Genomic DNA, 26,192 nt, shown 5'->3' with positions numbered 1-26,192 from the left:
GAACAACACATGTACTTGAGTCAGTTCAGCATGGAGTGGACAGGGCTGCTGTGTCCCCTGTTTACAGTGCTACGGTTGAAATCCTTGTTCATCATATGCACCCAGGAGCAACTGGCCAAAGTTTGAATGGATACATTAACAAAGGTAGAGATTAAACTGTCAGGATACTTCTAAGCCATAAAGGTTGGCAATTTGTCATCACCCACCTGGCCTTGTTTCCAACACTCCCTGAAGATCTTCCAGTTGTTTTTGTTGCTAGGATCATGAAGACAAAGGAGCCTACCATCACAAAGCCAAGAGTGGGAAGTGTGTGGATCCAGAACATTTAAACCCATTACCATTTCCTTCACATCTCTTTGCGTGTCAGCTAAATTACTAGCTCGTTTCGCAGCATCAGATGTCTTCTTATTTTCCACCACAGAAGCAATGATATGGTCTAAAAAGTTAGGCAGGCTGGCTTTACCTTTGGCCCCCTAGAAGATGTAAACCCAGAGGTAAGTTTCATCTTGCAACAGCAGACATTATCTGCTCTCATTCAGCTTTCAGTCATGAACATTTTGCTATCAAAAAAAATATTCAGCAGTAAACAAATCAGCAGACACAGGCATATATCCAGTAAGAACAGAAACAGATATGCTCCTGTTTTACTATGGTAAAGTTTAAAATAACCTGCTACAAGCAGATTGTAGGATTCCTGAACAGGAATGTGAGTAATAAGAAAGTGATGGGGGTCGTAACAGAAACAACTTAAATGCCTTTTGTTGATAGAGGCAACAACTTAACTACATCTCTTATACTGGAAGACCAGAGGTCAAGAAAGTGAAAAAAATAAAGCATACAACAAATCTGATTAAAGGTGATGAGAGAATGCATACAGTTGCGAGGACAGAGATACAAACCAAGACAGGCCCTCTCATGCCTTGCAGGAATAACTTGCTTTAAAATGTGATCACAACATTGGAGCTTGTACTCAGGGATGAGAGGAGAAAATAGTATTTTTGGATTCAATTTCCTGTAGCAGTGACATGTTTTCCCTTAGAGCTGCAGTTCCCTCTACTAATAGCAAACAACATGAACAATTTTTAAGGTTCCATTCCCCAAATTTAACATGTAGGAAAAAAAATCTGCTATGAGACAAGCCATTTCATCATCTTCCCTCATTCTATCTGCCTGGGCTTTTGGAGTAAGTCTTCTGGGAAGACCTAAGTCTTAATAAATCCCAGGGGACGTTCCCTTCTCTTGAACTAAATGTTTTTAAGCATTTCAAGCACCATTGATTTGTTGGTTTTTATTTTTTTTTTTAAGGTTATTTCCTCCAAATCAAATTAAAGAGAAACAAAGTGTCTTTATTCCAAAACAAGCCTCTAGAAATACTAAACACATCTTACATTCATTTACAATCTTATATATACTTGGAAGGCATTTAAGCTTTTTAAGGAACTGATTTGCTCACAAGTTTTTGTCTTTTTGGAGAGTATGCTCTTGCAATGCTTTTAAAGATCCACTTTAAAGTGAGCTTTTACAGGGATGTTGATCATCAGTTAAACAATTTAAAGGCTATACGTAACTCACTTTCTTGGTCTCTGGGAAGAAATAGCTTCTCCACCACATCAGCAAACCAAATTACAAACTAACAATGAACATCAAAATTCTCTACAACTTTGTGGGGTGGTGGACCTGGCTAGATATTACGTTTGTTTCAACATTTGAGAATAAGATGATATAAAAAAAAATTAGATTAAAACTGTTAGATCATCACAAAATTCTTTTCTATAACAGACATTGTTGAGGGAATACAAAATCGCTTACCGTAGAAGCTGCAGAAAAGACTGGAGGAAAGGGAATTCCCGTGTCTAATGGGACCTGAGGAAGCTTTCCTGGCCCTGTGTGTAGCAGATCTCTGAGGCTGGAGCCTTCTGCTTTGTTGCTAGATGTCACTGGGCCCAACAACAGGCTATTAAACAGCTTTGGGGTTAGTGGGGAAACCTTTGTAGTGGAGTTGAAGGAATCCAATCCAAAGGGTGAGTGGGATTCTTTACTAAGCACTGACCTCAGTGATCCTGATTCTGCAAGAAAAATATCAAAATGAAGGGAAAAAAAATGCAAATTTCAAATGACCATAAAGTCCTCTGAAATGAGTTCTTCTTGCATTAAATATGGTATTGACATAATTTTTTGGTACATTATCACCACAACAGTGAATGGACACCTTGAAGAGAATGACAAAGACATCAGATCAGACAGATTTTACTCTTAGCAGCCTGTTAGTTAAGGTTTCGAGTAGCACAGTAGTTTATCTGATCTGACAGTGTTTGATGTACAAGAAGCCATAACTTTGTAACAGGCTTAATTAAAAATATTTCCTTGACATTCCAAATTAATGTTTCGATATAAAATATTTCAAATTTTAACTACAGTCAAAATATTACAGTTGCTAGGCACTGCAAAAATTCAAGAGCATTTAAGACTGACATATAAAGCAGTTTCTACTAGACATGTGGACAGGAATAATTCTGTTTTAGTCATGCTACCTTTGACAACTCTGAGGTGTATATTATAAAGAATTACTTTCATACTGGAAATCACACTCTCAGTCTATCGAGTATTTAAAGAAGTTCTAAGCTTTCATTTGACTCAGGTAGGCTCTAATCTCTATATTCTTAGGAAATGCACTCTTCAGATTGCACATTGAACAGCTTTGTTTACTTCAATAGTTCATAAACTGACAGATCTACATCTGAAATTAATTACTGTCACTTTACATCAGGATACCAGCTGCTTATTACTTAGAAAATAAACTCAAGAACCAGCACTGAGATAAACTGGGAGTGACAAGACAGTATTTTTTATTTTCAGCAATATCATCTTCCTAGTTTTCCATATTCTTAAGCCTGTAAAAAAAAAATAAATCTGCTTCCAGAGGCAAAGAAAAAACATTCTATTTAAGAATGTACACTCTCACAAAGAATAGCAAGTAAGCAGCACATTATTGTTTATTTTTTATTTCCAACCCCATAATGCACGTGTTCTGCTCACCTTTTGTTTCTTCTTTCGCTTTTTGTGTTGCTAAGTCTGCAAGCCAGTGTAAGGCAGATGATGGGGCTGTTTCTGGACAAAGTGGTCTGTTAGTCTTTGTTTCAGCAGTGTTATTGGTTGATAATGTCTCTGTTTTTGCAGGTTCTTCTGTCCTACTATCATTTGCTTCAGATTTTGGTACACTGTCCACTTCTAGCTGCCCTGCTCCCGCTGTCCCTGCTCCAGTGGAAAAGGTGCTCTCACTTCCAGGGACTGATGCACTGGCATTTACAGTCGGAAGCTAAAACAAAGGTATAAACATCTGCTAAATGCTGAACAAAGGGAAGAGTTCAGCTTGAGAACATTTTATTTATCTAAAGCACTGTTTTTCTTGTGTTTTTTTTTTGTTTGCTTCAAGCTAACAGAAGAATTCCTTTGCGCTTATGTAGCAGCAGAGTACAGAAGCTTGTCATCTCTGTATATTAGACCTTGCACTGTGACATGAACTTTACCATGTACTACTAAGCAAATTTTTTAATGCAAGCCCAGACTTTTATATTTTCTTTTTACAGGAGGATTTTTGTGTGAGCAGTAACAAAACTCCTCTAGATTCAGCATAACATTCACGAAACGTAACAAAGTATACTTTGTAAACTGCAAACTGCTCACACTGGATTGTTTTAAGATAGAGCATCAATATGAATGGCTTCCTGCTCAAACTTATACATAAGAAGGATTAGATCAAACCCTTGCTACAAGAAGGACATCAAGGTGCTCAAGCGAGTCCAGAAAAGGGCAATGAAGCTGGTAAGGGGTCTGGAGAACAAGTCTTACGAGGAGCAGCTGAGGGATCTGGGCTCGTTCAGCCTGGAGAAGAGGAAGCTCAGGGGTGACCTTATTGCACTCTACAGGTACCTTAAAGGAGGCTGTAGCAAGGTGGGGATTGGTCTATTCTCCCACATGCCTGGTGACAGGACGAGGGGGAACGGGCTAAAGTTGCGCCAGGGGAGGTTTAGGTTGGATATTAGGAAGAACTTCTTTACTGAAAGGGTTGTGAGGCATTGGAATAGGCTGCCCAGGGAAGTGGTGGAGTCACCATCCCTGGAGGTCTTTAAAAGATGTTTAGATTTACAGCTTAGTTATATGGTTTAGTGGAGGACTTGTTAGTGTTAGGTTAGAGGTTGGACTAGATGATCTTGGAGGCCTCTTCCAATGTAGATGATTCTGTGATATCCATTTGGTAAATAACAATTACAGCATACGCCCCTGAAAAGCATCCTATTAATTAATAAAAAATTAATCCCATTAATTTTGCTTAGGCAAGACACTTCTAACACACACCAAGAAAAAGTGTGTTTCACAGTAGATTAGCCTAAACAATCTAACATTTTAATAGATCTTTAAAATGTAGTGTCAAACAAAGTGATTACAGCCCAAGATTACATACCTGTGATATTCCGTTAGTGACGGCTGGTCTCAACACTGACTTGTTCTGCCGATTAATACACGGACAATTGGCTTTAATACCCCATTTGCCTCGTGCTGCATGAACCATGTCTCCAATATTATAAAGGGCTGGAATAAAGTTTAGATTTTTAATATCACATGTAAAGAAATCTAAAAACAAGGCCTTAACTATAAATTTTCAAGTTTCAAGCATTACCTGTACCAGGAATGATCTGTGTTGGCATGAGATTCTCTGGTTCATGAGATTGACCCTTTGCACACTTCAGCCATGAGAACACTTCCTCATCACCAATCTCCTCTGTCTCTGGAATAAAGACATACAAAGAAGTAAACTTATTAAAAAAGTCACTAGAACTTTACAATACAATGCATCAATATTGTTTCTTCAGATTCTTTACAGTGCAGAAGATTAACCTGGGGATCTCAGAAATAAATTATAAAAACAGATCATTAGCACATGATACACAGCAACTTCTTTGCATCCAGATAATGAAGCTACCACGTTAATTTTCCCTTCATCACAATCAAAGGAGTTCACTACTTTCTATCACCTAGAAGTGTTTGCTTCTTTCCTCAATTTTTGAGATCACCATTGTTCTCGTATCACTCTCCTAAGTTGTACAGTAATTCTAACTTTTAACGTCATCATCTCCCAAACTTTTCCACAAGTATTTGCATATCAGTTTAAGGAAGAAGAAACTAAGCCTTCTTGTGACTATATCTGCTTAATAAATCTAAAAAGTAACAAATAAATAGATTGAAAAGCAGCCTGACAAATATATATTACTTCAGATTCTAAACCAAGTTGCGCCTACATAGACATTGCTGCATAAACTGCACACCATTCTCTTCCTTTAAAAATGCAGTAAAAGGGGAGTAGAAGATTAAAAGGATCATATTAGTGGTGGACTTGTCAGTACTAGGTTAAATGTTGGACTGGATGATCTTACAGGCCTTTTCCAACCTGAATGATTCTATGATATACAACTTCATTTCAGGGTCCCTTTAGACCTTTTATCTGCACAGGTTGTTTCTACATCACAATGTTCTGAAGCCTCTTGAGGCAAGTAATTGTATTAAGGTAATGCCTCTGTTGTCCATTTTGGCCCATCCCAAAATTTCAGACTTACTAATAAACGAGAATTAGGATACTGTTTTCAGGAAGCTGTTCATAAGCAATACACACACCACAATTATATGTCACTGTGAAATATCGATCTTTTCTGTACTGACCCTCCTCTGTACACCAACAAATACAAACTTCCCATGTGCCCAAGACATCTTTATTTTAACCTAGCATGGATAAGGATATATATTTTATAATGTGAGAGAAGGTGTTAAAGGACCACTGCCCTTGAATCATGAAAATCTTTATACCACATTCTGTCAGTGGCATATTCAGTCCCAAATGCTTTTTCCAAACATGTACAGTGCCAAAATGCAAAAAAAAAAAAAAAAAAAACAAAAACACTATTCTACTTACTGTCTTTCAATTATTTCCATTATACCCTGGTTAACTACATCTTAAAGACTGGTACACTCTTTCGCACTTTTCCGGTGTGTTCTGGCAGTAATTTCTTCCTTATACAAAAATAGGGGTGAAGTTTTATCTAATTTTAAAACCCATTGCTTTGATAATTCAGTGCTTTCAGGAATCTTTATTTTAACAGGCAGATAGCAGTACTCACTATCTTTAGTATTTTGTACATCTGCTTCATAGAGTCACGTAACTGTCAGTAGTAGATTTACATTTATTAAGATTGGCCATTGTCAGCATCCATACTACCAAAGCTGTCTCAATACAAATATACACAAAAACATCTGATACTCACTTCTGCAAAAACATTATCTCCCTATTTGTTACAAATCAAAGTTACTGAAGTTTTCCTTAATTAAAAAAGCATTAAGGAATCAAAAAGAGAAAACATTCCAAAAACTCCTTTGTACAGGAAGTGGTTCTCTATAGTGTGTGCTTACTAGTCCATCTTGTGATGGTTCAGACCAGGCATACATAGTATTATTTAATTCTTCTTTAGCTGAGGAAAAGATGGAACTAGACAGCAGTCTTTCTCAGTACACAACATATGCCTACTGATGTCACAATTTTAACATAAAACTCTAACCAAATAGATAAAATACAGTTATTTAAAGAAATAGAGAATGGAACAGCAACATATAAGGCAGCTGTGCTAAAGTTCCAAACTTACAGACTCCCACATTGATACTTACCAACTTTCCTACAAAAGCTTAATCAACTTCCCAGAAACTATCCCCACAGAAAGCCAGCTGTTTTGTAGATGACAGTAAGGAAAAAATCCAGTACTCACCACTACGTGGACGATTCTTCCTCAGCCGGTAACAGTCCAGACAGACCCCAAACCCACACTTGCGACAAACCCAATGAATATTGAAGAGTGTTGTCTCACATACATCACACATTTCCCTCACACCACGTACTGCTCGCTTCCATGCCACTTTCTCTAAAAATAGAAGGAACATTAGGAATCATTGCTTTGACATTTTTCATTTCTCTCATCTAATTTGAGAATATCACAGTAACATTGACAAGCAATTCACAGAAACATGACTTGGGGGCAGAGTATAGAAACACATACTTCTTACATCCAGAGACACTCTTTGAGTTGCTAGTCCTTTGACACTACCAAAATCCCCATTTCTAAGAGGTTGTAAGGTTAAATCCCAAAACACACACTACAGAGAAATGGGGCACCTCACAAAGCTCTGTAGAGTCTGAACTTCATGGAAGTTACAGGAAAATTGTAAAACTGCTAGCTTTATGAACAAATAACGTGAACATATAAAACTATAAGGAATGAGTCTTAAATTTCATTAATTGGATGACTATCAGTTCTTTGGATTCTGAACTAAGAAATCTGCTGAAGTAGTAGTCCTCTCCAAATGGATGCCCTCATAAGTTCCAGGAACTAAAGTGAAAAATCAGACAGAGCAATCAATATGACAGGCTGAACCGGATACCTTGAGGAAATTTTTTCCAAACACACTACCCCTTTTAGTGGCAATGCTGTCAACTAGTTCCTTAGCTGAGTACTTGCACGCTGAATGTGTGTGCTGTTCTCTACACAGAAAACCCTGTGCTTTTATGTGATGTCCCTGGAGTATAATAAGACTGAAGTATTAAAAAAAGATGCTCATTAAAGTGGAGCTCGTCAACATGAAAAGTGTTCACTTCTATTTTCTTAGGAGCATGGATCAGCTAATTTCTGCACTTGTTTACTGAACAATCAACAAATGATGTCTCAGAAAGTTACCGTTAGCTTTCCTTGTAGAAAGGCTGCACTGATCCAAACGAAAAATCCCAAATTCTGGTGGGATTACATAGCATTTACAAAATTACACACACCCAAAAGAAGTGAATATAGCCTTCTTGTTTGAAGAAGAGGAGAAGCGTTTTGACAAAAAGTTATATTACTCATTTAACTCTTCCATTGCATGGTATATGTCACACACAGAAGATGGATAAAAAACACATCAAAAACCCAGCTTACGATGTGGCTCCACCATCATCATTGCCTCTTTTTCTGACATAACAAGCTGGCAGAACTGGTCTCCAACATTGGCCAGGATGTATTTTGAAGTCTCCAAATCAATCCCCTCTGCAGGGGAGGAGGAAGGAATCCATAGACTCATGGCATCAGGGTCACTCTGCTGTGGGTTCAAGAAACCCTCTACTCGTAGAATACCTTTCCGGGTAAATATCAGCCTGCAGAAAAGAGGATAAAGTAAGCTTGTTAACCACCTTTAATTAATTTATAATGCAATCTATGTCAAAATATAGATCCGGAAAGGGGAAAAAGGCTTGAGTTACAGTACAATAATTTACAGCCAGTAAAATTATTATGCAAATCCAAATAAAGAAGAGAATAAGGTACATGAAGGCAATGGCTGCAAAACCCACCAGAAGGGATGCCCAGGTCCCAGTATGTGTTGGTGTGAAATTCCACATGAGAGATTGTTACAGATTGGTATAATTCTATACTGTTAATAGAACGAGATGATAAAATTAAAATTATTTGGGCTGCTGCATGATACTGCTTGTAAAATTGTGCATGGTTCGTTCTCTATTTTAACTCAGTAGAAAGTTATTTCCCAACTCAGGGAAGGGTCCCTTCCAACTCAGGATATTCTATGATTCTATGATTCTATGAACTCTTGGGAAACCAGTATTTCAATTCTGGCTAGTAATGCTTGCACTTAACAACTGCTCTAACAGTTCACATTAGAAAAGACAAAAATCCTTATTGTACCTACTCTTCTTGACACTGTTCTCCCCAGATATGAGACAACTGTTCTATCAGTAGCAGTTGATGCTCCTAGTCTTCATGTGGTAAAAGGTATAACAATGTAACTTAGAGAAGCCTGAATGTCTCCTGACATTATTAAAAGTAACTTTATTTTTCAGCAAAAAATATTTTTGATTTTAATCGCAAAGATAGTTTATTTTTTAACAAGTTCAGGAAGAGCAGCAGCTATAATCCTTATGGGTGGCACATACTAAAAATTTTCTTCATCCTTTAAATGTCCAAAAGCGAGTAAACATCTTTTTTCAAATGATGCCTTGTGCTTGCTACAATAGGCAGATAAGGAAGATGAAGAGAAACATGAACTGCAAAGGAACATACGTAGTACACAGAGAAAATACAGGCAGCAGCCTGCTCCTAGAAATCAGTTTTGTACTCAACTTACAAAACCTAGTCAAACATCAGCCTCGTTCATGCTGGCAATATCACATCACTTGACTAAATTAAAATTTTCTCTCTGTTCTGAACTCCTTATGACAGAGCAAAAGAACAGTTACTGCATACAAAAACTATTACCCAATAAAGCAAATTCCATCTCCTAAGGCTGGATTTAACACTTCTCCTACTGTCACACAGCTGTAAGCTGTACATTCCAGCAACAGCTCTTCCCTCACCTCTCCGCCTGAGCAAGGAAATACCAGTCAGGTGATGCAGGGAAATGCAAGATACTCAAAATCTTCACTATTGTACCCAAGCAAGTAAATTAAATAAAACACAAATACTTTGTGCTTGGACATGGTCCAAGGTCTGCGTATAAACTACATATGAAGGAAGGAAGGATTTGAGCACCTCCGGAAATGGAAGAAGCGACATGCCACAGTTGAGTCATCCTGCTCTTGCTCCTTAAATTTGCGGTACCGCTCCAGACGGCACTCCCGGCACTTGTGCAGATGTGGGGCTACATTGATGCAAGAGCCGTCCTGGAGAAAAGGCTCACCTGACTGCTTCAGCTTCCTCACCTTACTCATGTCTTTCAGTACCGACTGGCCAACTGGGTGAGGCAAAGTAGAAGTAAAAATTCATTAGTTAACTGAAACAGCAAAATGATACTGGCCCCAATACACGTATTTTCAGAAATCTGTACGTTCATACCCATGACAAACCAGTAAGACTGATCATTTCAGCAGACAAGCTTCTATTAGTCTTCCATGCACCAGAACCACAGTTATTTTAAAAGTAAAAAGCCTTTGTAAAAGGAAGGGTCATCTGGTTAAATTGGGCTACACAAAGTACCAAACAGCATTTACTTACAGACATTCCAGCTTTCGCTCTCAATCCCAACACAACAATCAGCTGCTTTAGACAACACCTACAGCCCATTATCATCAAAGACTAACAGTTGGTACTTTTAATTAGGATGTAAGTTAGCAGTAAAATTAACAAATCCACACAAAAAGAATCTAATGTTTCCAAGTCTGCAGTGTAACAGTTTTGTCCAGACATATATATGCTTAAACAATTCTCAAAGTGAACACATTAATTTGCATACAAGAAGTATTAAACTTTAACCTTGTAAATATCTTGTATGTTGGCTACCCAGCATAAATGAGGTTTACACCTGTGGCTATTTCACATAGTTCATCATACAGGAGAAATACAAGTATCCCACCCCTTTATATCCAAGACAACCTACATTCAAGCTATCACCTTTTAAGGGAGCTGTGCGAGGTCGGCCCTTTGGGGCTTGTTTCCCTTTTCCTTTCCCCAGCAGCAATTCAGCATTGCGTTCTGCATTGGGACCTAGCTTTGCCATCAAGTGGTCTGGGATTCCCTTCATACAAGCCTTGGCTTGCAACTGTTCTTCAGAGTCACTCAAATCTGATAGGTCACTATTGGTACTGGAGTCTGAGTCCTGTTTGGATGTCAAGCTCCGCTCATCCAGAGAGAATCTTTTCACAGCTTCAAAGGGGGCTTTGTTCTCTTGTGGAAATTCAGACTGTGAAGAGAAAAAGCCAGGTGGATGCCTGCTAAACACATTAGAAAATGTTTTCAGAAGAGGATTGTCCTGCTGGCCAGGCCCAACAGCTGGTTTTTCTTCTGTTGGGCTGGAGGAAAGTGTGGGCATCTCAATGGGCTGCGTCAGGTTACTGCTTGGTGAGCTGGAACGGCCATTCCCTATGGTGGAAGGACTCTGAACACCAACAGCAACTGTTGAACAAGGAGTACTGGAGATCATCTTTGAGGAATCAGTTGTTATAAACAAGGTTTTCTTCTTAGCTAGACAAGAGTCTGTAGATGTGAGTGATTCTGGCCAGCCAGAAGTAGCCTTATGACCCACAGCTGTAGATGGAGTAGAAACCCCTGTCTGAGATGAAGATGCAAAGCCACTGAAAGGACTAAGTTCTGTTTTCTCAGCAAATGCCAGGAAAGGGTTTGAGGGTTCCTCTCTTGATAGCTTTGGGGGCTGTAAAAATAAGTTTTCATGACTATCTGAGGGGCGAGTATTCAACAGGCCTCGTGAAAAGGCTGGAGTAAGGGTGGGCATGGATTCCACAGGCAGCTTCCGCTCCACAGAACTGCCAGACTGGGCTCCTGGTTTAGTGTCCGCTGAAAGAATTTTACCTTTGCAGGTCCCAGCACCCACATTCTCTGTACACTGCTTGAATGAGTCCCGACTGGAGGCATCTTCAGTCAAGCTCTCTGAAACGACTGTGAAGTAGTTACTGGAAGGTAGATTTTGGGACATGCATTGAAAAAACAAGTTATTGGAAAGATCAGAATCTTTCTGAGCCTCTTGTCCAGTACTACAACCAAAAGTAAACCCAGAAGACTTGCTTTCTGGAGTCACTACTCCATTTGATTGGCCTCTTCCACCCCCAAATACCAAGGTCTGGGAAGCACTTGGGAGAGAGACTCCAAATCCAGAAGAAGCCAAAAGCGAATTTCGAGAATTCTGAAACAAAATTAAAAAGCATTAGCCTAATAAAAGATTCTTATTTGATTCAACAGTACCTTGGTTGGTCTAATTACAAAACTAGTATTCTTCTTACCCACCTGCAGTAAAAAAAAAATTAAAAAAATCTAGTAGAAGTACTGCTTACAATGAACAGACTTCTTTAATGATTGTTAGAATAATTTTTCCTACTTACAAGCTATTGAAAATAATGAGGTAAGTGTCTGTTATGTACTGAAGACACATGGAAAAAATGAACACATAATGACTTGTGCTTTAGAACAAAAGTGAGACACAAGATGCATTTGCCTAATTCACGGAAAAACAAGCAATTTAAAATGCTGTTTTGTTTCAAATCACTGGAGAGTTTTAATTGAAAGTACCTTTCAGTCATTCTCCTACAGCAAATTTGTCCTTTCAACCATTCACTGTTTCAGTACTCACCCTCCCCCACCCAGGATCATCCTGATAAGCTTCTACTTAACCAGCACCCTTAAAATACTTAACTTAGTTTGTGAAGTTAATTAAATAAACACCTCTAGCAGTTACTGAATAGCCTGTTCCTGATGACAGCCGCACATCTGTTGACTGGCACACAGGTGCTTAAGTGGTGCTCTCTAGGGGATTTGCTCAGTAGAGGTTAAGCACAACAGGCTTAATTTTTTATCATCTTTAAAAATTGAAAAAATTTCTTACTTGCAAGTTTCCATCACTGTGAAACAGAATATTCTATTGTTCTCAATTTATTCAGATTTTTCAATTCTCACAGTCAATCTTACTGTGATTATATTCTGTGACTAACTTGTTGGTTCTCTTCCTTTTCTTCAAATTTCAACTTAGAAATCTCATCAGTCATAGAGAATATTCACTGTAAGAGTATGTGGAAGGAGAATGTCTCCTCTTTTAAGAGTAAAGGCCCTTTTCCAATGCAACGAGGGATAATAAGACAGGGAGGATGCCATAAACAACAACGCAAGGGGACACAAGGCTGACCAACAATTGATACGTGATGCAGTGATGACAAAACCTGGGCAGTCACAGTAATTGATGAGGGCATGTGAGCGACAGTGTGAAGATGCTTATTCCAGTGAGGTTATCTGATGAAGGGCCTCCTCAATTTGGAAATTAAGGAAAAAGGGAAAAGCCAGAAAACAAAATACACAGATCTAACAAAAGAAACAGACAATTAAAAGAAACAAACCTCCCACTCACAGTAACTGACAGACTATATAGAAACTGCAGGAACATCAAGCAGCACTTTGCACCTGGTAAGACTGTTAACCAGGGGGTCCCCAACTGGGAAGGGTGTGAGAGTTGGTAGCGCTCTACAAACCCACAAAGGGGTGTGCAGGCAAAGGGGGGGGCAAGGAGGCACAAAGAGGAGGGGTAGGAGGAAAAAGGGCATAAGAGCTTTTAAGTGCACTTGTCTGGCTGAGCCCTGTGCCTGATCACTGCAGTCTGTCCTATCTTATGTTTTCTTATTAAATCTTAAATATTTCTCTCTCTGCATGCTGTAAGGACTAAGTGACAGCTACTGGTGAGACCTGCATGCATGCAAGTGAAAACTGGTGCCAGTTACCAGAGCCAGATCGGGGGGCTGGACAACCCTGCCCTGTGGCAGCAGTTCTTGGAGGGAGTGTGTGTCTTTTATTCCCAGACACTGTTTCAGGCATGTATCTTCCCCAAGAGTCAGCAAACTTCAAGCTGGACCAGCCCATTAGAAAGGGGGGCTTAGGTTGGTGCCAGGGTATCTTTCAGACACCAGCTCTGTTCTGGTACAACCAGTGGAATTTGAGAATATGGAGAGCTTGTGGCATGCGTGTGAGCGCCAACCAGAAAGCAGCAGTTGCATCCCTCGGCCTGGGCAGAAAACCTGGGCCTGGCCCTGGGGCACCATGCTGTGCTCCAGGAGCCAGGCAGCAGGAGGAGGTGGTGTATGCTCTTTACATCGTGTAACACTCATGGTTAACACTATTTTATTCCAAGGCCATGCTAAATAAAAACTACAGCCTCTGTGTAATATATATTACTGGTCATTAGTGTCACTGCACACCTATTATGCCGCAAACTCATGTTTAGATTGTTCCTCCTTATCAACCTCTTTTTAGTAACTTTAACAAGATATTAGTGTCCTCCCTTCCAATTCTTCCAGATATTAAAATTGCATTTTTTTCTTTTTTGAAGTTGAAGTTGTTTCAATAAACAGGAATCTTCCTTCTCCTCCCAGCCTTCCCCCCACCTCCCACAAAGCAGAAGCAAGCAGGGGTGGAAGCTGTCTCAGCACAAATAGTTTGTACTAATGTTTAGAATTACCACATTAAACATAACAATTTTTAAATGGCATATGACTATGAATGCAAGCCAAGCTTATTAAGCTCAAGGTTCCAGATGACACTGTGATAAAGTGGATAGTCCAAAGGAGTAACACACAAAATATCGACAACCAGTTTAAAAAAAAAAAAAAAAAAAAAAAAAAGTAGTTGTGGGTGGTTTTGTGTGTGGTTCCCTCCCCAGCTGTTTGATATGGTGCTTAGTTTCTGGTCTAGTAGTCTACCTGCAGATTATAAAGCCATAGTATCAATAATGATTTAAAAGTGATTTGGTGTTGGGGAGAGGAAGGAAAGGAGAAGTGGTACCAAAATTTCTCAGCACAATGAAAGTATTTCCTTAATACCAATGACGACAGATACAATTTTGACAGTTCACTTATGCACCGTGTAGTTGATTACAACTCTTTGTTTTTTTTCCTCTGGGCAGGGAATGAGAGATGAAAATGAATAACAAAGGTCATATTGTTATCTAACAATGTTATTATGCAACTCTCCTGTCTTCTGCAACTTAATTTCTGCTTTATCCATTACCATCTATGAATCCTTGTCTTGAGGTAAACATTTTGCTTTCCCCCCTAATTCCATTAGCCAATACAAAAGATAGAAGAAAGCAGCCCATTTAAACTCCTGGAAATCTCATTGGAATCTCTAGTACATCTTCTATTATATTCACTTATTTATACAGTAGAAAAAGCTTTTTTTTTTTTTTCCTGTACTCCTTACTGAGTTGGGGTTTAGTTTTTGTTTTTATAAGCTTTCCTTTGATTACTTAAAAATTAGAAGTTTCCTTTCTACTTTTCCGATTGAAAACAAGGATATGCAACTGAAAAATCCTTGAGCCACTTCCCTGCTGAGCTCTTAATACCTAAAGATACCCATCTCAGATGTTTCAATTACTTCTTTGCTTTCAGCATCAGATAGTATATAATGCTATTGGCTCATTTTTCTACTATGTACACATCTTTGTTCTAAGAGACAAACTGGGAATCTATGAAGGGTTCTCAAAATGTAGCCTCATATAACTTAAATGTTCATGTTCTCATGCACATTTGTTGATATAAAGGCAAGATATTTTAAGTAGGTTATCTTCCATGTGACATGACAAAATGAGTTACATAAAGTACAGTATTCAAAGTCATTTTAGGGTTGCATTGTCTAATTTCTCAGATTAAGGCTGAATAAAACCAGAGTGCTCAAAAGTTCACTAAAAAGTTGTCTCTTACAAGTTCTTTATCAAGCATCACTTTCTTTTGGATCCTTTCTTAGATCAGATGATAGAAAGGTTATTTTCTTTGAAAAGAAGGGATTAATCAAAGAAAAAGTAGTCCAGTACAGTTCCATGTACACACTTTGTACCAGGAACATGTTGCAAAAGATCTGCTGGCAAATACACATTTTTCTTGAACATGCTGGATCATGAGCTACTCACCTCTCCCTGGGCTTGTGATCGGTTTGTTTTCAATTTGTCCTGTCCAGTAACAGCTGGCAAACTGGTATCAGAGATTCTCACAGTTGTTGGTGTCAAAGCAGTTGTAGTAACTGTGGTTGAAGAAGTCACTGTGCCTTGGCCAACCTGTTCCAGTGATTTTCCTGCCTCTTTACATCCAGATCCAACTAGTAACGCTTGTCCAGCCACAGCAGAAAATGGAGTGAAGGGTAATGCTGTGTCACCACCAACTGGTTCATCTTGGACTACTAGTGTTCGACCATTCTCTTTGGTGTAAGTGGCAAAGCGAATATTGCGATTAATTTGAGGAATGAATGAAGGCAACTGCTTGGCCCTTGGATCCAGTCCTGTTTCACTGTTGGAGCCGCCTTTCCACAGACCTCTGCTTGCCTCACCTCCATCACTGCCATTGCTATCCACCTCACCCTTCTCCTTTAGCTTCTTTGTTGCAGGATCACACCCAGAATCTGAAGCATTTTTTCTCCTCCGTCCATCTTTTCCCTCCAAACTTTCTTTCTTCTTTTTCCCTTTAGACGATTTAGCTGCTTTAAGGCCCCCTCCCTACAACAGACAAAACCATACAACCACTGAACAGAATAAACTAGTCTACATGTTCAAAGACCATTTTCTCTATTAGAATGAGGAATAATGATGCTACCCTAAACTTAGAAACGTTTATTTTAAACAGATCTAAAAGATACAACACAAACACAGAACACAAGCATGAACGATCTTTTTTTGTTTGTTTTGTTTTTGCTTTTGTTTGCTATCGTTTTTTTAACTAGCATAGGATCTACATAGCAAGTCTTTTAGCTGAGCTATTTTGCTGCAGCACATGCTGTATCATAGCAGATTTTGGGGAACACAAAACACGGCCAGCGTAATTCTTGCTAATGTATGAAAGATATTTACACACTAACTTATGCAACAAGTCTAATAATCCTGATGGTTCTTTTCAGGGGCAAACATCTTGTTCACTACCCAAAGTCTGTAATTTTTAACTGCAGGATATAACATGCACTTTTAGACTAGGGTAAAAACAGGTCCAGAAGTTATCATGTAATCTCTCAACTGAAGCAATGAAATGCCACAAGCATACAAGTCTGCTTCAGAAAGGACAGATAATATATATATATTTTTAAATGCCTAACATGATCTGTGGAAAAGCAAAGGGTGATCCTGTTAAATGAAGGCACTGAGCACACAGACATTCTTTGTTAGAGAACTACCCCTTAAAATGGAACACAACCACCCTGATTACTGAACTCCTTCAATACCCATGCTGAACTTAGTATAACAGGCCTAAGCTAAAAGAAAATAGATTGTTTAAAGGAAGGTATGACCATTTCTCAGAGGGGTAAAGAAAGTTTTCCTCCTTCAGTTGCATTACCAAAAGCCTGCAGTGAACACATCAGTATTCAGTTGTTCCCATGTTTAAATGTTTTATATCTAGATCATTACCAAGTTTCATATTATATATACAAGATCTGAACTGTCGCAGTACCTCACTTGGAGAAGTGTTATCCATCACCACATGAATCAGTCGAGGATCCACTGACTTTATTTCACCACTCTAATTTTTATGCAGATTGATATTGAGGAGGTAGGAGGAACAAGAGAAGAGGTTAGTTTTTAGTTCAGAGCATACAATATCAACATAAGAGACCTTAAACTCTCTGCGGCCCATCTCTCATCTGCCCTTTCTTTTTGTCCATTCTCTCACCAACAGTACAACCTTTCAGTTTACCTTCTATTCTTTTGCTCCTTCTCAGTCAATAAAACTTTCCTACTGTTTTGATTTGATTCCTACTGTTATTTTCTTATATATTTGTTCTACTGAGCAACTCTATTTGCAACTCTTGTTGCACTAAGCACATCTCTCTAAATCCATTTTAGTATTGTTCCAGTATTCTGCACCTTCAATGTGCCAGATGTAGAAAAGTCTACTGGAAGGAAACACCTCAGTTTATGCTAACAATCCCCATTGGTATCTCCCCAAAATGAGCAATGACTACCCAATCTTTGTAGCTGTGCATGAAGGTTACCTTTTTATCTGACAGTAGATACACAATAAATTGGCTTCTTTCCTGGCATGCATCTGTAGAAAGCATATACTCCACAATTTCAATGTCTCTCCAAAGTACCAGAATTATTAACCATACACGGTATATTTTTTTCCTGTGCATGAGCAATAGATCTAGTACTCAGAGTGCAAGATTACTGCACATGCATACAGATTCAGTGCATTTGTTCTGCATGTATTTATTGCATATGGAAAAGGCTACAGGGGAAAAAAAAAAAAGAATGTTCCTATAGTAATTTCCACACAGACCCACAGACCTGTTCCTAGTTGCTCCTGACAAAGGAAGCCACTAGGAGCAGGCTGCTGGTAAGGCTGAGCAACTTGTCAGACTCCAGAATCACATAAAGCAAACCAAATACTGATTGTAACAGGGCAAACAGCCAAAACTAAACTACACCAATCAAATCTGTTTAGACTAAGGCTTCATCTTCTGTGATGCACTTGCTTCAAACTACTTCTGCAACCTGTCAGATACAAGTTGAGACATGGAATAGAAAAAACACAGCATTACAGAACCAGAAAGGAGCTTTCTCTACAACATCAAGCTCTCAAATTTTTTCAGTAGTTAGTATTTTCTCACATAGAGATCATTTTCAAAGGAGTTCCTACAGATTCTTTTATATAAGTGGGCTGTATACCATCATTTATTGGGAGAAGTCATCACAACAGAAAAAAAATAATCCATAAAGCCCACACAATAAAACGCACACACACACAGTAAAAACAACCAAGTAGCCAAGAACCAAAAGTTCAAGTTTTGGTGAAGCTGTCATTCTCCATGAAACACTCAGAAATAGTATTTAGAATGCTCAAAGCAGTGCTGAATATTTTTACCTCAGTCACAGACACTTCCATAAGACGAGTTATTGGGTCTTGATGGCTCACAACACCACAGAGCCAGCTGTTCTCATCCTCTGGTTGGTAAACCTTAACTCTTTGGCCTTGGATGCTGTAAGGAACTGGAAAACAAGCACTTTGAGCACATCTTCCAGACAAGCTTAGCGTCATACAAGGATCATACGTGCACAGAAGTGCCAGCTTTCAAGTTGAAGAAAATTAAAATGCTAGGGCTTCTGCTATACATTTTGCATAAGCAACTCATTCTACTGTAAGATGTCAATAAGCCCTCATAGCTCTAAGTCCAAATTACTGTAAAGGCAAAATTCATTCAGTTTACATATTTTATTAAACCAACAGACACCAAATCCCCATTATGTTCACCTTCAAAAATAATACAGTGGCCTACCTCTAAGGTGGACACCTAACCTATGAACCCAAATTCTGGATGGAAAAATGATTTTAGCACTCGAATTAGAAGATCCCAATGGATAACCAAAAGCTACAATCAGGCTTAAATCCTAATATGCAATCCAGATAATAACTAGGATATTAACGCTGTGCTCAACAGCTTTGGTAACACAATATTTGCAACTTAAATGATTCATGCATTAATTATAAAAATGAAGGAATTCGATGTAACAAAGGGAAAATTTCTCTGGTCCAAAAAAATCAACAAGTACAGAGCAACTTCATTTCTAAATTTCCAGAATTATAGAACAGAATCATAGAACAGCACCAACACTTTTGTCCTGGTTTCAGTTAGAATAATTTTCTTCCTAGTAGCTGGTAGAATGCTATGTTTTGGCTTAGGATGAGAAGAGTGCTGATAACACCCCGATGTTTTAATTGTTGCAGAGCAATGCTTATACTAAGCCAAGGACATCTCAGCTTCTTGCTCTGTCCTGCCAACGGGCAGGCTGGGGGTGCAGTAAGAGCTGGGAGGGGACAGACCCAGGACAGGTGACCCAAACTAGCCAAAGGGGTATTCCATAGCATCTGACGTCATGCTAAACAATATATAGGGGTGGCTAGCCAGGGGAGGGGGCCGGACTGCTGGGGGTTAGGCTGGGCATCGGTCAGCGGGTGGTGAGCAATTGCATTGTGCATCACTTGTTTGTACACATTATTATTAGTAGTACTATTATCATCATTGTATTATTGTTATTATTATTATTTTCCTGTCTTATTAAACTGTCTTTATCTCAACTCATGGGCTTCACTTTCCCTTTCTCTCCCCCGTCCCAGAGAGGGAGGGGGGAGGGTGAGCGAATGGCTGTGTGGTGTTTAGCTGCCGGCCAGGTTAAACCATGACAACTTTAAAAACTCAAAACAAGGAAGATTAAAATCAAGAAAGTTGTAAATACATGCACATTATCAATAGTACGATGTCCTACTTTAACCAGATCTTCAGTGATCATACACAGCAGGTATTTCCAGTTGTATCTCAGCAGCATACTTACTGGCATTCATCTCAAAATATTGCTTCTTTGTAAAGAGCTTGCAAAAAAACACAGAAAACCAATCTTCCAAACCAACAGTAACAGATACTATTACTATTTCCCTTCACAAATCCCAGAATAACATAATCGTTCCCCAACAGTCAAAGTAGTTCTGAGAAAGAAAAACACAGTATTACCTCTACTAAATATCTCCTGAAGTTTCTGGTCACTGAACAATGCATTAACAGATTCTCTTAGTGAAGGCTGTTCCTGGAGAATCTGATGCTGACTCTCTGTTCCCATCTGCCAAAAACAAACAGTTTTAATATAAAAGTAAAGTGCTTTAAGGTAAAAGAGGCATGAGTTTGAGGGAGAGCTCTTCTTGGACTGCTTTCAGACATTAAATAAAACAAAAACAAGAGTACAATTCAGAAGAAACATTGCTGAACATGACAGGGGAAAAAAAAAAAAAAAAAAGGGACTAGCTATGGAAAAGCTGTTGTTAAACTTCCATTGCAATTATCATCTACACAACGCTTAACGGACAGCTCTCAAATTGACCAAGATAGGCAGGAACCAGGACTTTTAGAATGCAGATGAAGTTAGTATAGGTACCTGGAATAGCAGAAAAGGAAATCCAAAGACATGATAGGGCAGTGAGTGGAGGAAGACAAGAATATGGAAGTGGAACAGTACAGAAGTTTTAAGAAAAAAAAAAAAAAAAAAAAGATTGTCACACAGAGCATGAAGTTAAATTTGCACTAATCTGAACACCATTCAAATACCTGAAACAAACGTAATCCACTGGCATCAGACAGGAAACGTAAGTGTCTGTCCAGAAGAAACTCCACTGGGACCACAGAGCCTAAACCTAGCTTATCCACTAGAGGAGTGAAGGTCTGTGGTAAACAACAGAAAATGAAGATTATACAAATGACCAAGCACACATATAGACCAAGAGCAGTTGTTTTCATATGCTATTTAAGTATCAAAAAATAAAGTTTAATTTTTCAACCTGCATTTCCTAGTACCTGAGTTTTAATGCAAATTATTACTCATTATGTTTAAGCAAATAATTCTTGCAAGTGTGTCATATAACAAGACAATATATTGCAGAAAATCGGCTCCATATCTTCATTACAACTTAAAGCAGAACTGAAAACTTGTTTTGTGATATTTGATTTTTCATAGGTAAGCACCTTCTGATGCTCAGGTTAAAAAAAAAATTCCTGAGTTAACAGTTCAAGCTATGCTATGCATTTCAGGTATAGCCTTCTGAAAGGAGCGTTTTCATTTCTGCACAGAAGTGCAAGTACTTCGTAGGCATGTTAATGAATGGGAGCATTTCTTGCTACTGTTCTGTGCAAAGATGAAGTTCATACCAGGTGTGCTATTGATAGCACAAACTGTAGAACAAATTACTAATGGAAGAATAATATCTAGCAGAATCAGAATGATAACATTACAATATAACTTGCTGATGCAAGATGAAGATGCCAACCACTGGAGTCTTTGAAATGTGTAATCTGTCTCATGCTCACACTTAATCATGTGTTAAAATCACGTTTGACATTTTTGCCTTAACAGATCATCAAATTTGTTCACACTCTAGTCTCCTGTACATGACAGTATGAATATCAAATGCAGTGCACATTTAGTCTCCCATTGAAAGGGAGAACTCACCTATAGGAAAAACACTGCCTACAAAACCTCTGCTATAAAGGTCTGGCTTTCTTCTGACTTAAGACAACTGCAGTAAAGAAACCCTCAGAGCGAGATGCAGTGCTGAACTTGTTGCTTTGAGCTCAAGTGTCCATTTAAAACAACAAGTTCAGATTCTACCAAGGCACAAGGTCCTTGATTGGCAAATGCATTTCAATGGTCTCACACCCTATTAAAAAGCATAGAGTAGGATCTCAAGCAGAGACCCTACTTATTCTCACAATTTAAAAAATCCTGTCACAGTCAAAGTTCTAAAATAGGGAAAAATAATCTTTGATGTATTTATCACATTTCTGTGGACATACTGGTAAGAGATACTTCATTTCTGTGAGGCAACAGCATTCAATTTCTGGGGCATGAACTAGAAGCAAGTGCCTCTCAGATGTTTTTTCCACGGGCACTAAAACTCCCAGTTACTTACTCTCCTATTTACCATTTAAAAAACCTGTCTCCAGGCAATTTTTGGTACCTGCAGAGTGGTGTACTATTCAAGCCTTGTGTTTCATTGTACTGCCCATGCAAATCTCTGAGGATACAAGAACTTTTTGGTCAAATACTCACCAGTGCAGGCCACTGTGTAGGTGAGACTCGAGTCCCCTGAAGCATAACTGGATCATTTCGAGGTGCCCAAACCAACGATCCTTCCAGCAACAACACTATAACTTCTTCAGCATGGACTTTCACCCAGGCATGTTGCTTCCAGTTACAGCCATCAAATTCCACAAAGATCTGATTAAAAAAAGTAATTTAGTCCTTTTCAAACAGAGTAGAAAAAAATCAGTTTTTACAATTCCTATTGATGAGAATACAGCAGTTTTAATCAGAAAAATTGGGGTTAGTATTTTAACGATAACACTGAGAACCATCACATCTGCATAACTATTATGTTTCAAAAGAAACTGGACTAGAATTCACAGCAACTACTAAACTATGAAAATTCATTTATTCCCCAAACACACACTACTAGTTCCAAATGCTGCATTTCTCTGCACAAAACTAAAGATCTGAAACTTATTTATCCCAAAATGCAACTGATGACCCAAAGCAAGCCTCTTGTACATTGGGATTGCTAGAGAATTTACAGACTCCTACTTGGCATTTCAACAGACAGCCTGTATCAGTACAGATAGCTTTATAACTGACATTTACCAAATCGAATCCTTCAGACAGGAAAGCCTGTGTTTATGAAAACCACTCTCTATCAGAAATTTTGTGTCACCTTGAACATTAAACTTCCTGAACCAAATGCAAGTATTTCTGATGGCATCTAGAAATACTTACTAGATTTTTAATGACGTTTTAAGTACAACACAAATTGTACTACAATTCTAAATCACTGTTCTCAGATACCATTCTCATTTCTCCCTGTCACAAAGGGCAAATACTAAATCCATATGCAAGAATGCTAAGAACAGGAACAGGTTACAGGTCTCATTCCATGCCCTAACAATTAGTGCTATTAAATGTTAAAATGAAGTTGCATTCCAATCTTTCAGATACAGAACTTACATACTACACACATGTAACCAAAAATAAGTCAGGTGAACAGAAAGAAATTCCTAGTCAGTTAAGAAAGACCTTAATCTGAATAGTCAAAACAGAGTTTTGTAATAATTGCAAGATCATTGAGGGTAACAGACCCCTCTCTGCTTTACCAGTAATCCTCATTAATAGAGGTACTGGAGACCACTCATTCTCTTCTTCCCCACCCCTTCCTCCAGACTCAAAATCTGTCCAGCAAGAGAGGGAAAAAACATGAAGCAGCTTTCCTGATGAATTCTTTATCTCCATTACTTCCTAAGCTGCCCTGCAGAGAAAGACAAATGTGTTTTACCACATATCTTTCCTCAAATTCAACAAGTTTCAGCAATAAAGAAAGTTTGACTGAACACCTTTTCTGTTTCTGGGCCCGTACCTTTCTTAATAATATATCTGTGCTACTATGGTACCTATGTGCTACTATATGGTTTATGGCAGTAAAATATGACATGAAGAAAGGACTATCATGTTAAGAGTAGAAAGAGGAATTGCTTGTTTGTATGTATGACATTAGTCAGGTAATCATCTTATAATTCTCTTATGTTACATGAAAAAGTTGGCCAAAATGAACTTCTGGAATGATGCTAGCTAGATGCTAGAAATATACTTCTTCTTTTAAGATACTCAAGAATTTGATGAAAAGGAATAGAGGTTTTATAAACAACTACACAGAAAAAACACTTCTTGCTAGCTGTCCTGGTTTCAGTTAGGACAGAGTTAATTTTCTTCCTAGCAGCTGGTAGGGTGCTATGTTTTGGCTTAGGATGAGAAGAGTGCTGATAACACACTGATGTTTTAGTTGTTGCAGAGCAGCGCTTACACCAAGCCAAGGACGTCTCAGCTTCTCGCTCTGTCCTGCCAGCAGGCAGGCTGGGGGTGCAGCAGGAGCTGGGAGGGGACAGACCCAGGACAGCTGACCCAAACTGGCCAAAGGGGTATTCCATCCTGTCTGGGGTCATGCTGAACAATATACAGGGGTGGCTAGCCGGGACAGGTGAGGCAGCCGCTTGGGGTTAGGCTGGGCTAACTCAGCGGGTGGTGAGCAATTGCATTGTGCATCACTTGTTTGTACACATTATTAGTAGTACTATTAGCATCATTATTGATATTATTATTATTTATTATTATTATTTTTCTGTCTTAATAAGCCGTCTTTATCTCGACTCACAGGCTTCACTTTCCCGTTTCTCTCCCCCATCCCAGAGAGGGAGTGAGGAGGGTGAGCTGTGTGGTATGTAGCTGCTGGCTGGGTTAAACCACAACACTAGCAAAACTCCTTAAAGTAGTTGGCAACGATTAATAAAGGCAGCCAAATTCAAACAAGCAGTAAAGCAAAGCTTACTGCCCTGACCCAAAGAAATAAGGATAGCTATTTATTTCTTTATACAAGACTTGAGTCAACTTATCTTGTGAGACACATGAAATCAGACTATACGTAAATTTCTTCCAGTCTTAACCTATGAGGCACCTCACATTTCTATGAATCATTATAAATTGATAAATTGGAAAAGCTCTACTTTTAGCTCCAAATTTAACAAGTTACTCCTTGGTTTAAAACACAAAACAATGCAGAACAAAAACAAATTCACCACAGTGCTAGAAAAAATAGTATTTGATGCACTTCTAGATGGGTGTTCCACATTTCTTTAAGATGCTTACTAAAAATTGTGAGAAATACTGCGACTGTCAGCAATAGCAATGCTTCTGTTACTTAACTCAGAAAACAGACTTTGCATTTTTTGTTGTCGTTTTGTTTTTTGAAACCTCAGATCCAGAATCTGGGTCAAAAAGAGAGCAAAGTAGAACAACATTATCATATTAAGCTCATCTCTCTTCCTTGCAAAACAGAGAAGTCATGGCAAGTTTGTTTTACACGCTTTATGTCCAATACTCAGTTTTCTTCCACTTTGGTATACAAGAAGCAACAAATATCACATACATGTATATAATATATATATAATATATAATATATATAATATTCTTTTATACAAGAAGGAATACATATTATATGCATATTATATATATATACACACACACACACAGCCTGACAAACTTTGATTTACAACCAGCAAAGGAAGGCACTATTAATTCTAAACCAATACCAGGTAGAGTATTTTCCTCAACACAGATACAGAGAGCAGATGTTCCAATCCAATGCAACATCACACATCGTATTAGCAAAAATTACGCCAGTATTTTCCAAAAGATCACACCAAAGGACTGCAAGCCTCAAGACAAACAGCTACATTTTTACTTCCTGTTTCCAGAATCTACAATTGAAACTGCTTTCTGTGTACTGGGTATGCAAGAAGCAGAAGCTGACTTGCAGAGCACACTACACATACATTACTTTTTACGACTACTAAATATAACTACAGCGTATTCTTCAACTGATGCCTCATACACTTAGTGGGTATGAGAAAACCACTAAAGGAATCCTGAAAGATAAGCCTAAAGCAAGGACAGATTAGACAGACTCGAGAGCAAATAACAAATATTTGCTTTTGATATTTAAAGTGGTATACAGCAATACTCTACCTTTGTTGTAAAACTCAGAAGCTTTAAGCAAAGCTGTTGCATTATAGATTAAAAAAAAAAAAAAAAAAAAAAAAAAAGGAGGTTCTCAGTTTAATTTGAAAACACTCTAGTTTTGTGTCAAAAGGGAAATGTCTGCATGCTAAAGCCCTGGAAACCCTGGAATAAATTATCTCTCCAATATATCAATGGCCCTGCAATTTGTGGGGTCACATATACTACCAGCTGCTGGCCCTTCCACGTTTGCTCACAACCAGTTCAGACAACCCACTGATAATAACAGCAACTGCGCTTTTCTAATACCAAAACTTTTGAACAGTGATATTGATGATATCAACAGGATATGCAATTAGTGCCAGTATGTCTGTATTGCATAAAAGAAAAAAAATGATGCTGCTTAGACAAAACGTGACTGCAAGATTTCCCAAGTTCTCCTATACCAAAAAATGCCTTCCTTAGTCAATATTTAATTACAAAGAATAACAATTTTAGTATTTTTTTTTTTTTATCTACAAAAAGTGTTGTTGCAACTCAAAAAAAAC

At 38.4% G+C, this 26,192-nt stretch overlaps 1 protein-coding gene across 2 annotated transcripts in view; it reads right to left on the bottom strand.

Moving 5' to 3' along the window:
• The window catches only part of KDM3B (lysine demethylase 3B), a 56,634-nt gene that overhangs the window by 20,900 nt on the left and 9,542 nt on the right, over positions 1-26,192 (bottom strand). The window contains exons 2-16 of one of the 2 annotated variants that reach the window (XM_082771513.1): positions 22,138-22,305; positions 20,640-20,753; positions 20,052-20,157; positions 18,410-18,534; positions 16,997-17,065; positions 15,475-16,053; positions 10,470-11,715; positions 9,612-9,813; positions 8,010-8,224; positions 6,810-6,962; positions 4,679-4,786; positions 4,463-4,590; positions 3,037-3,316; positions 1,810-2,066; positions 207-473 (exon numbers count right to left, since the gene is read on the bottom strand). In XM_082771513.1, the coding sequence (XP_082627639.1) occupies positions 207-473; positions 1,810-2,066; positions 3,037-3,316; positions 4,463-4,590; positions 4,679-4,786; positions 6,810-6,962; positions 8,010-8,224; positions 9,612-9,813; positions 10,470-11,715; positions 15,475-16,053; positions 16,997-17,065; positions 18,410-18,534; positions 20,052-20,157; positions 20,640-20,753; positions 22,138-22,305 (4,017 nt within the window). The remainder of the gene's footprint in view (positions 1-206; positions 474-1,809; positions 2,067-3,036; positions 3,317-4,462; positions 4,591-4,678; positions 4,787-6,809; positions 6,963-8,009; positions 8,225-9,611; positions 9,814-10,469; positions 11,716-15,474; positions 16,054-16,996; positions 17,066-18,409; positions 18,535-20,051; positions 20,158-20,639; positions 20,754-22,137; positions 22,306-26,192) is intronic. The other variant, XM_082771514.1, reaches the window with a different exon arrangement.

The sequence above is a fragment of the Aythya marila genome, assembly GCF_965140915.1.
Source record: "Aythya marila genome assembly, chromosome: 14".
Taxonomy (NCBI): domain Eukaryota; kingdom Metazoa; phylum Chordata; class Aves; order Anseriformes; family Anatidae; genus Aythya; species Aythya marila.
Note: the sequence above shows the minus strand (reverse complement) of the source record. Positions and strands in the feature narration are given on the sequence as shown.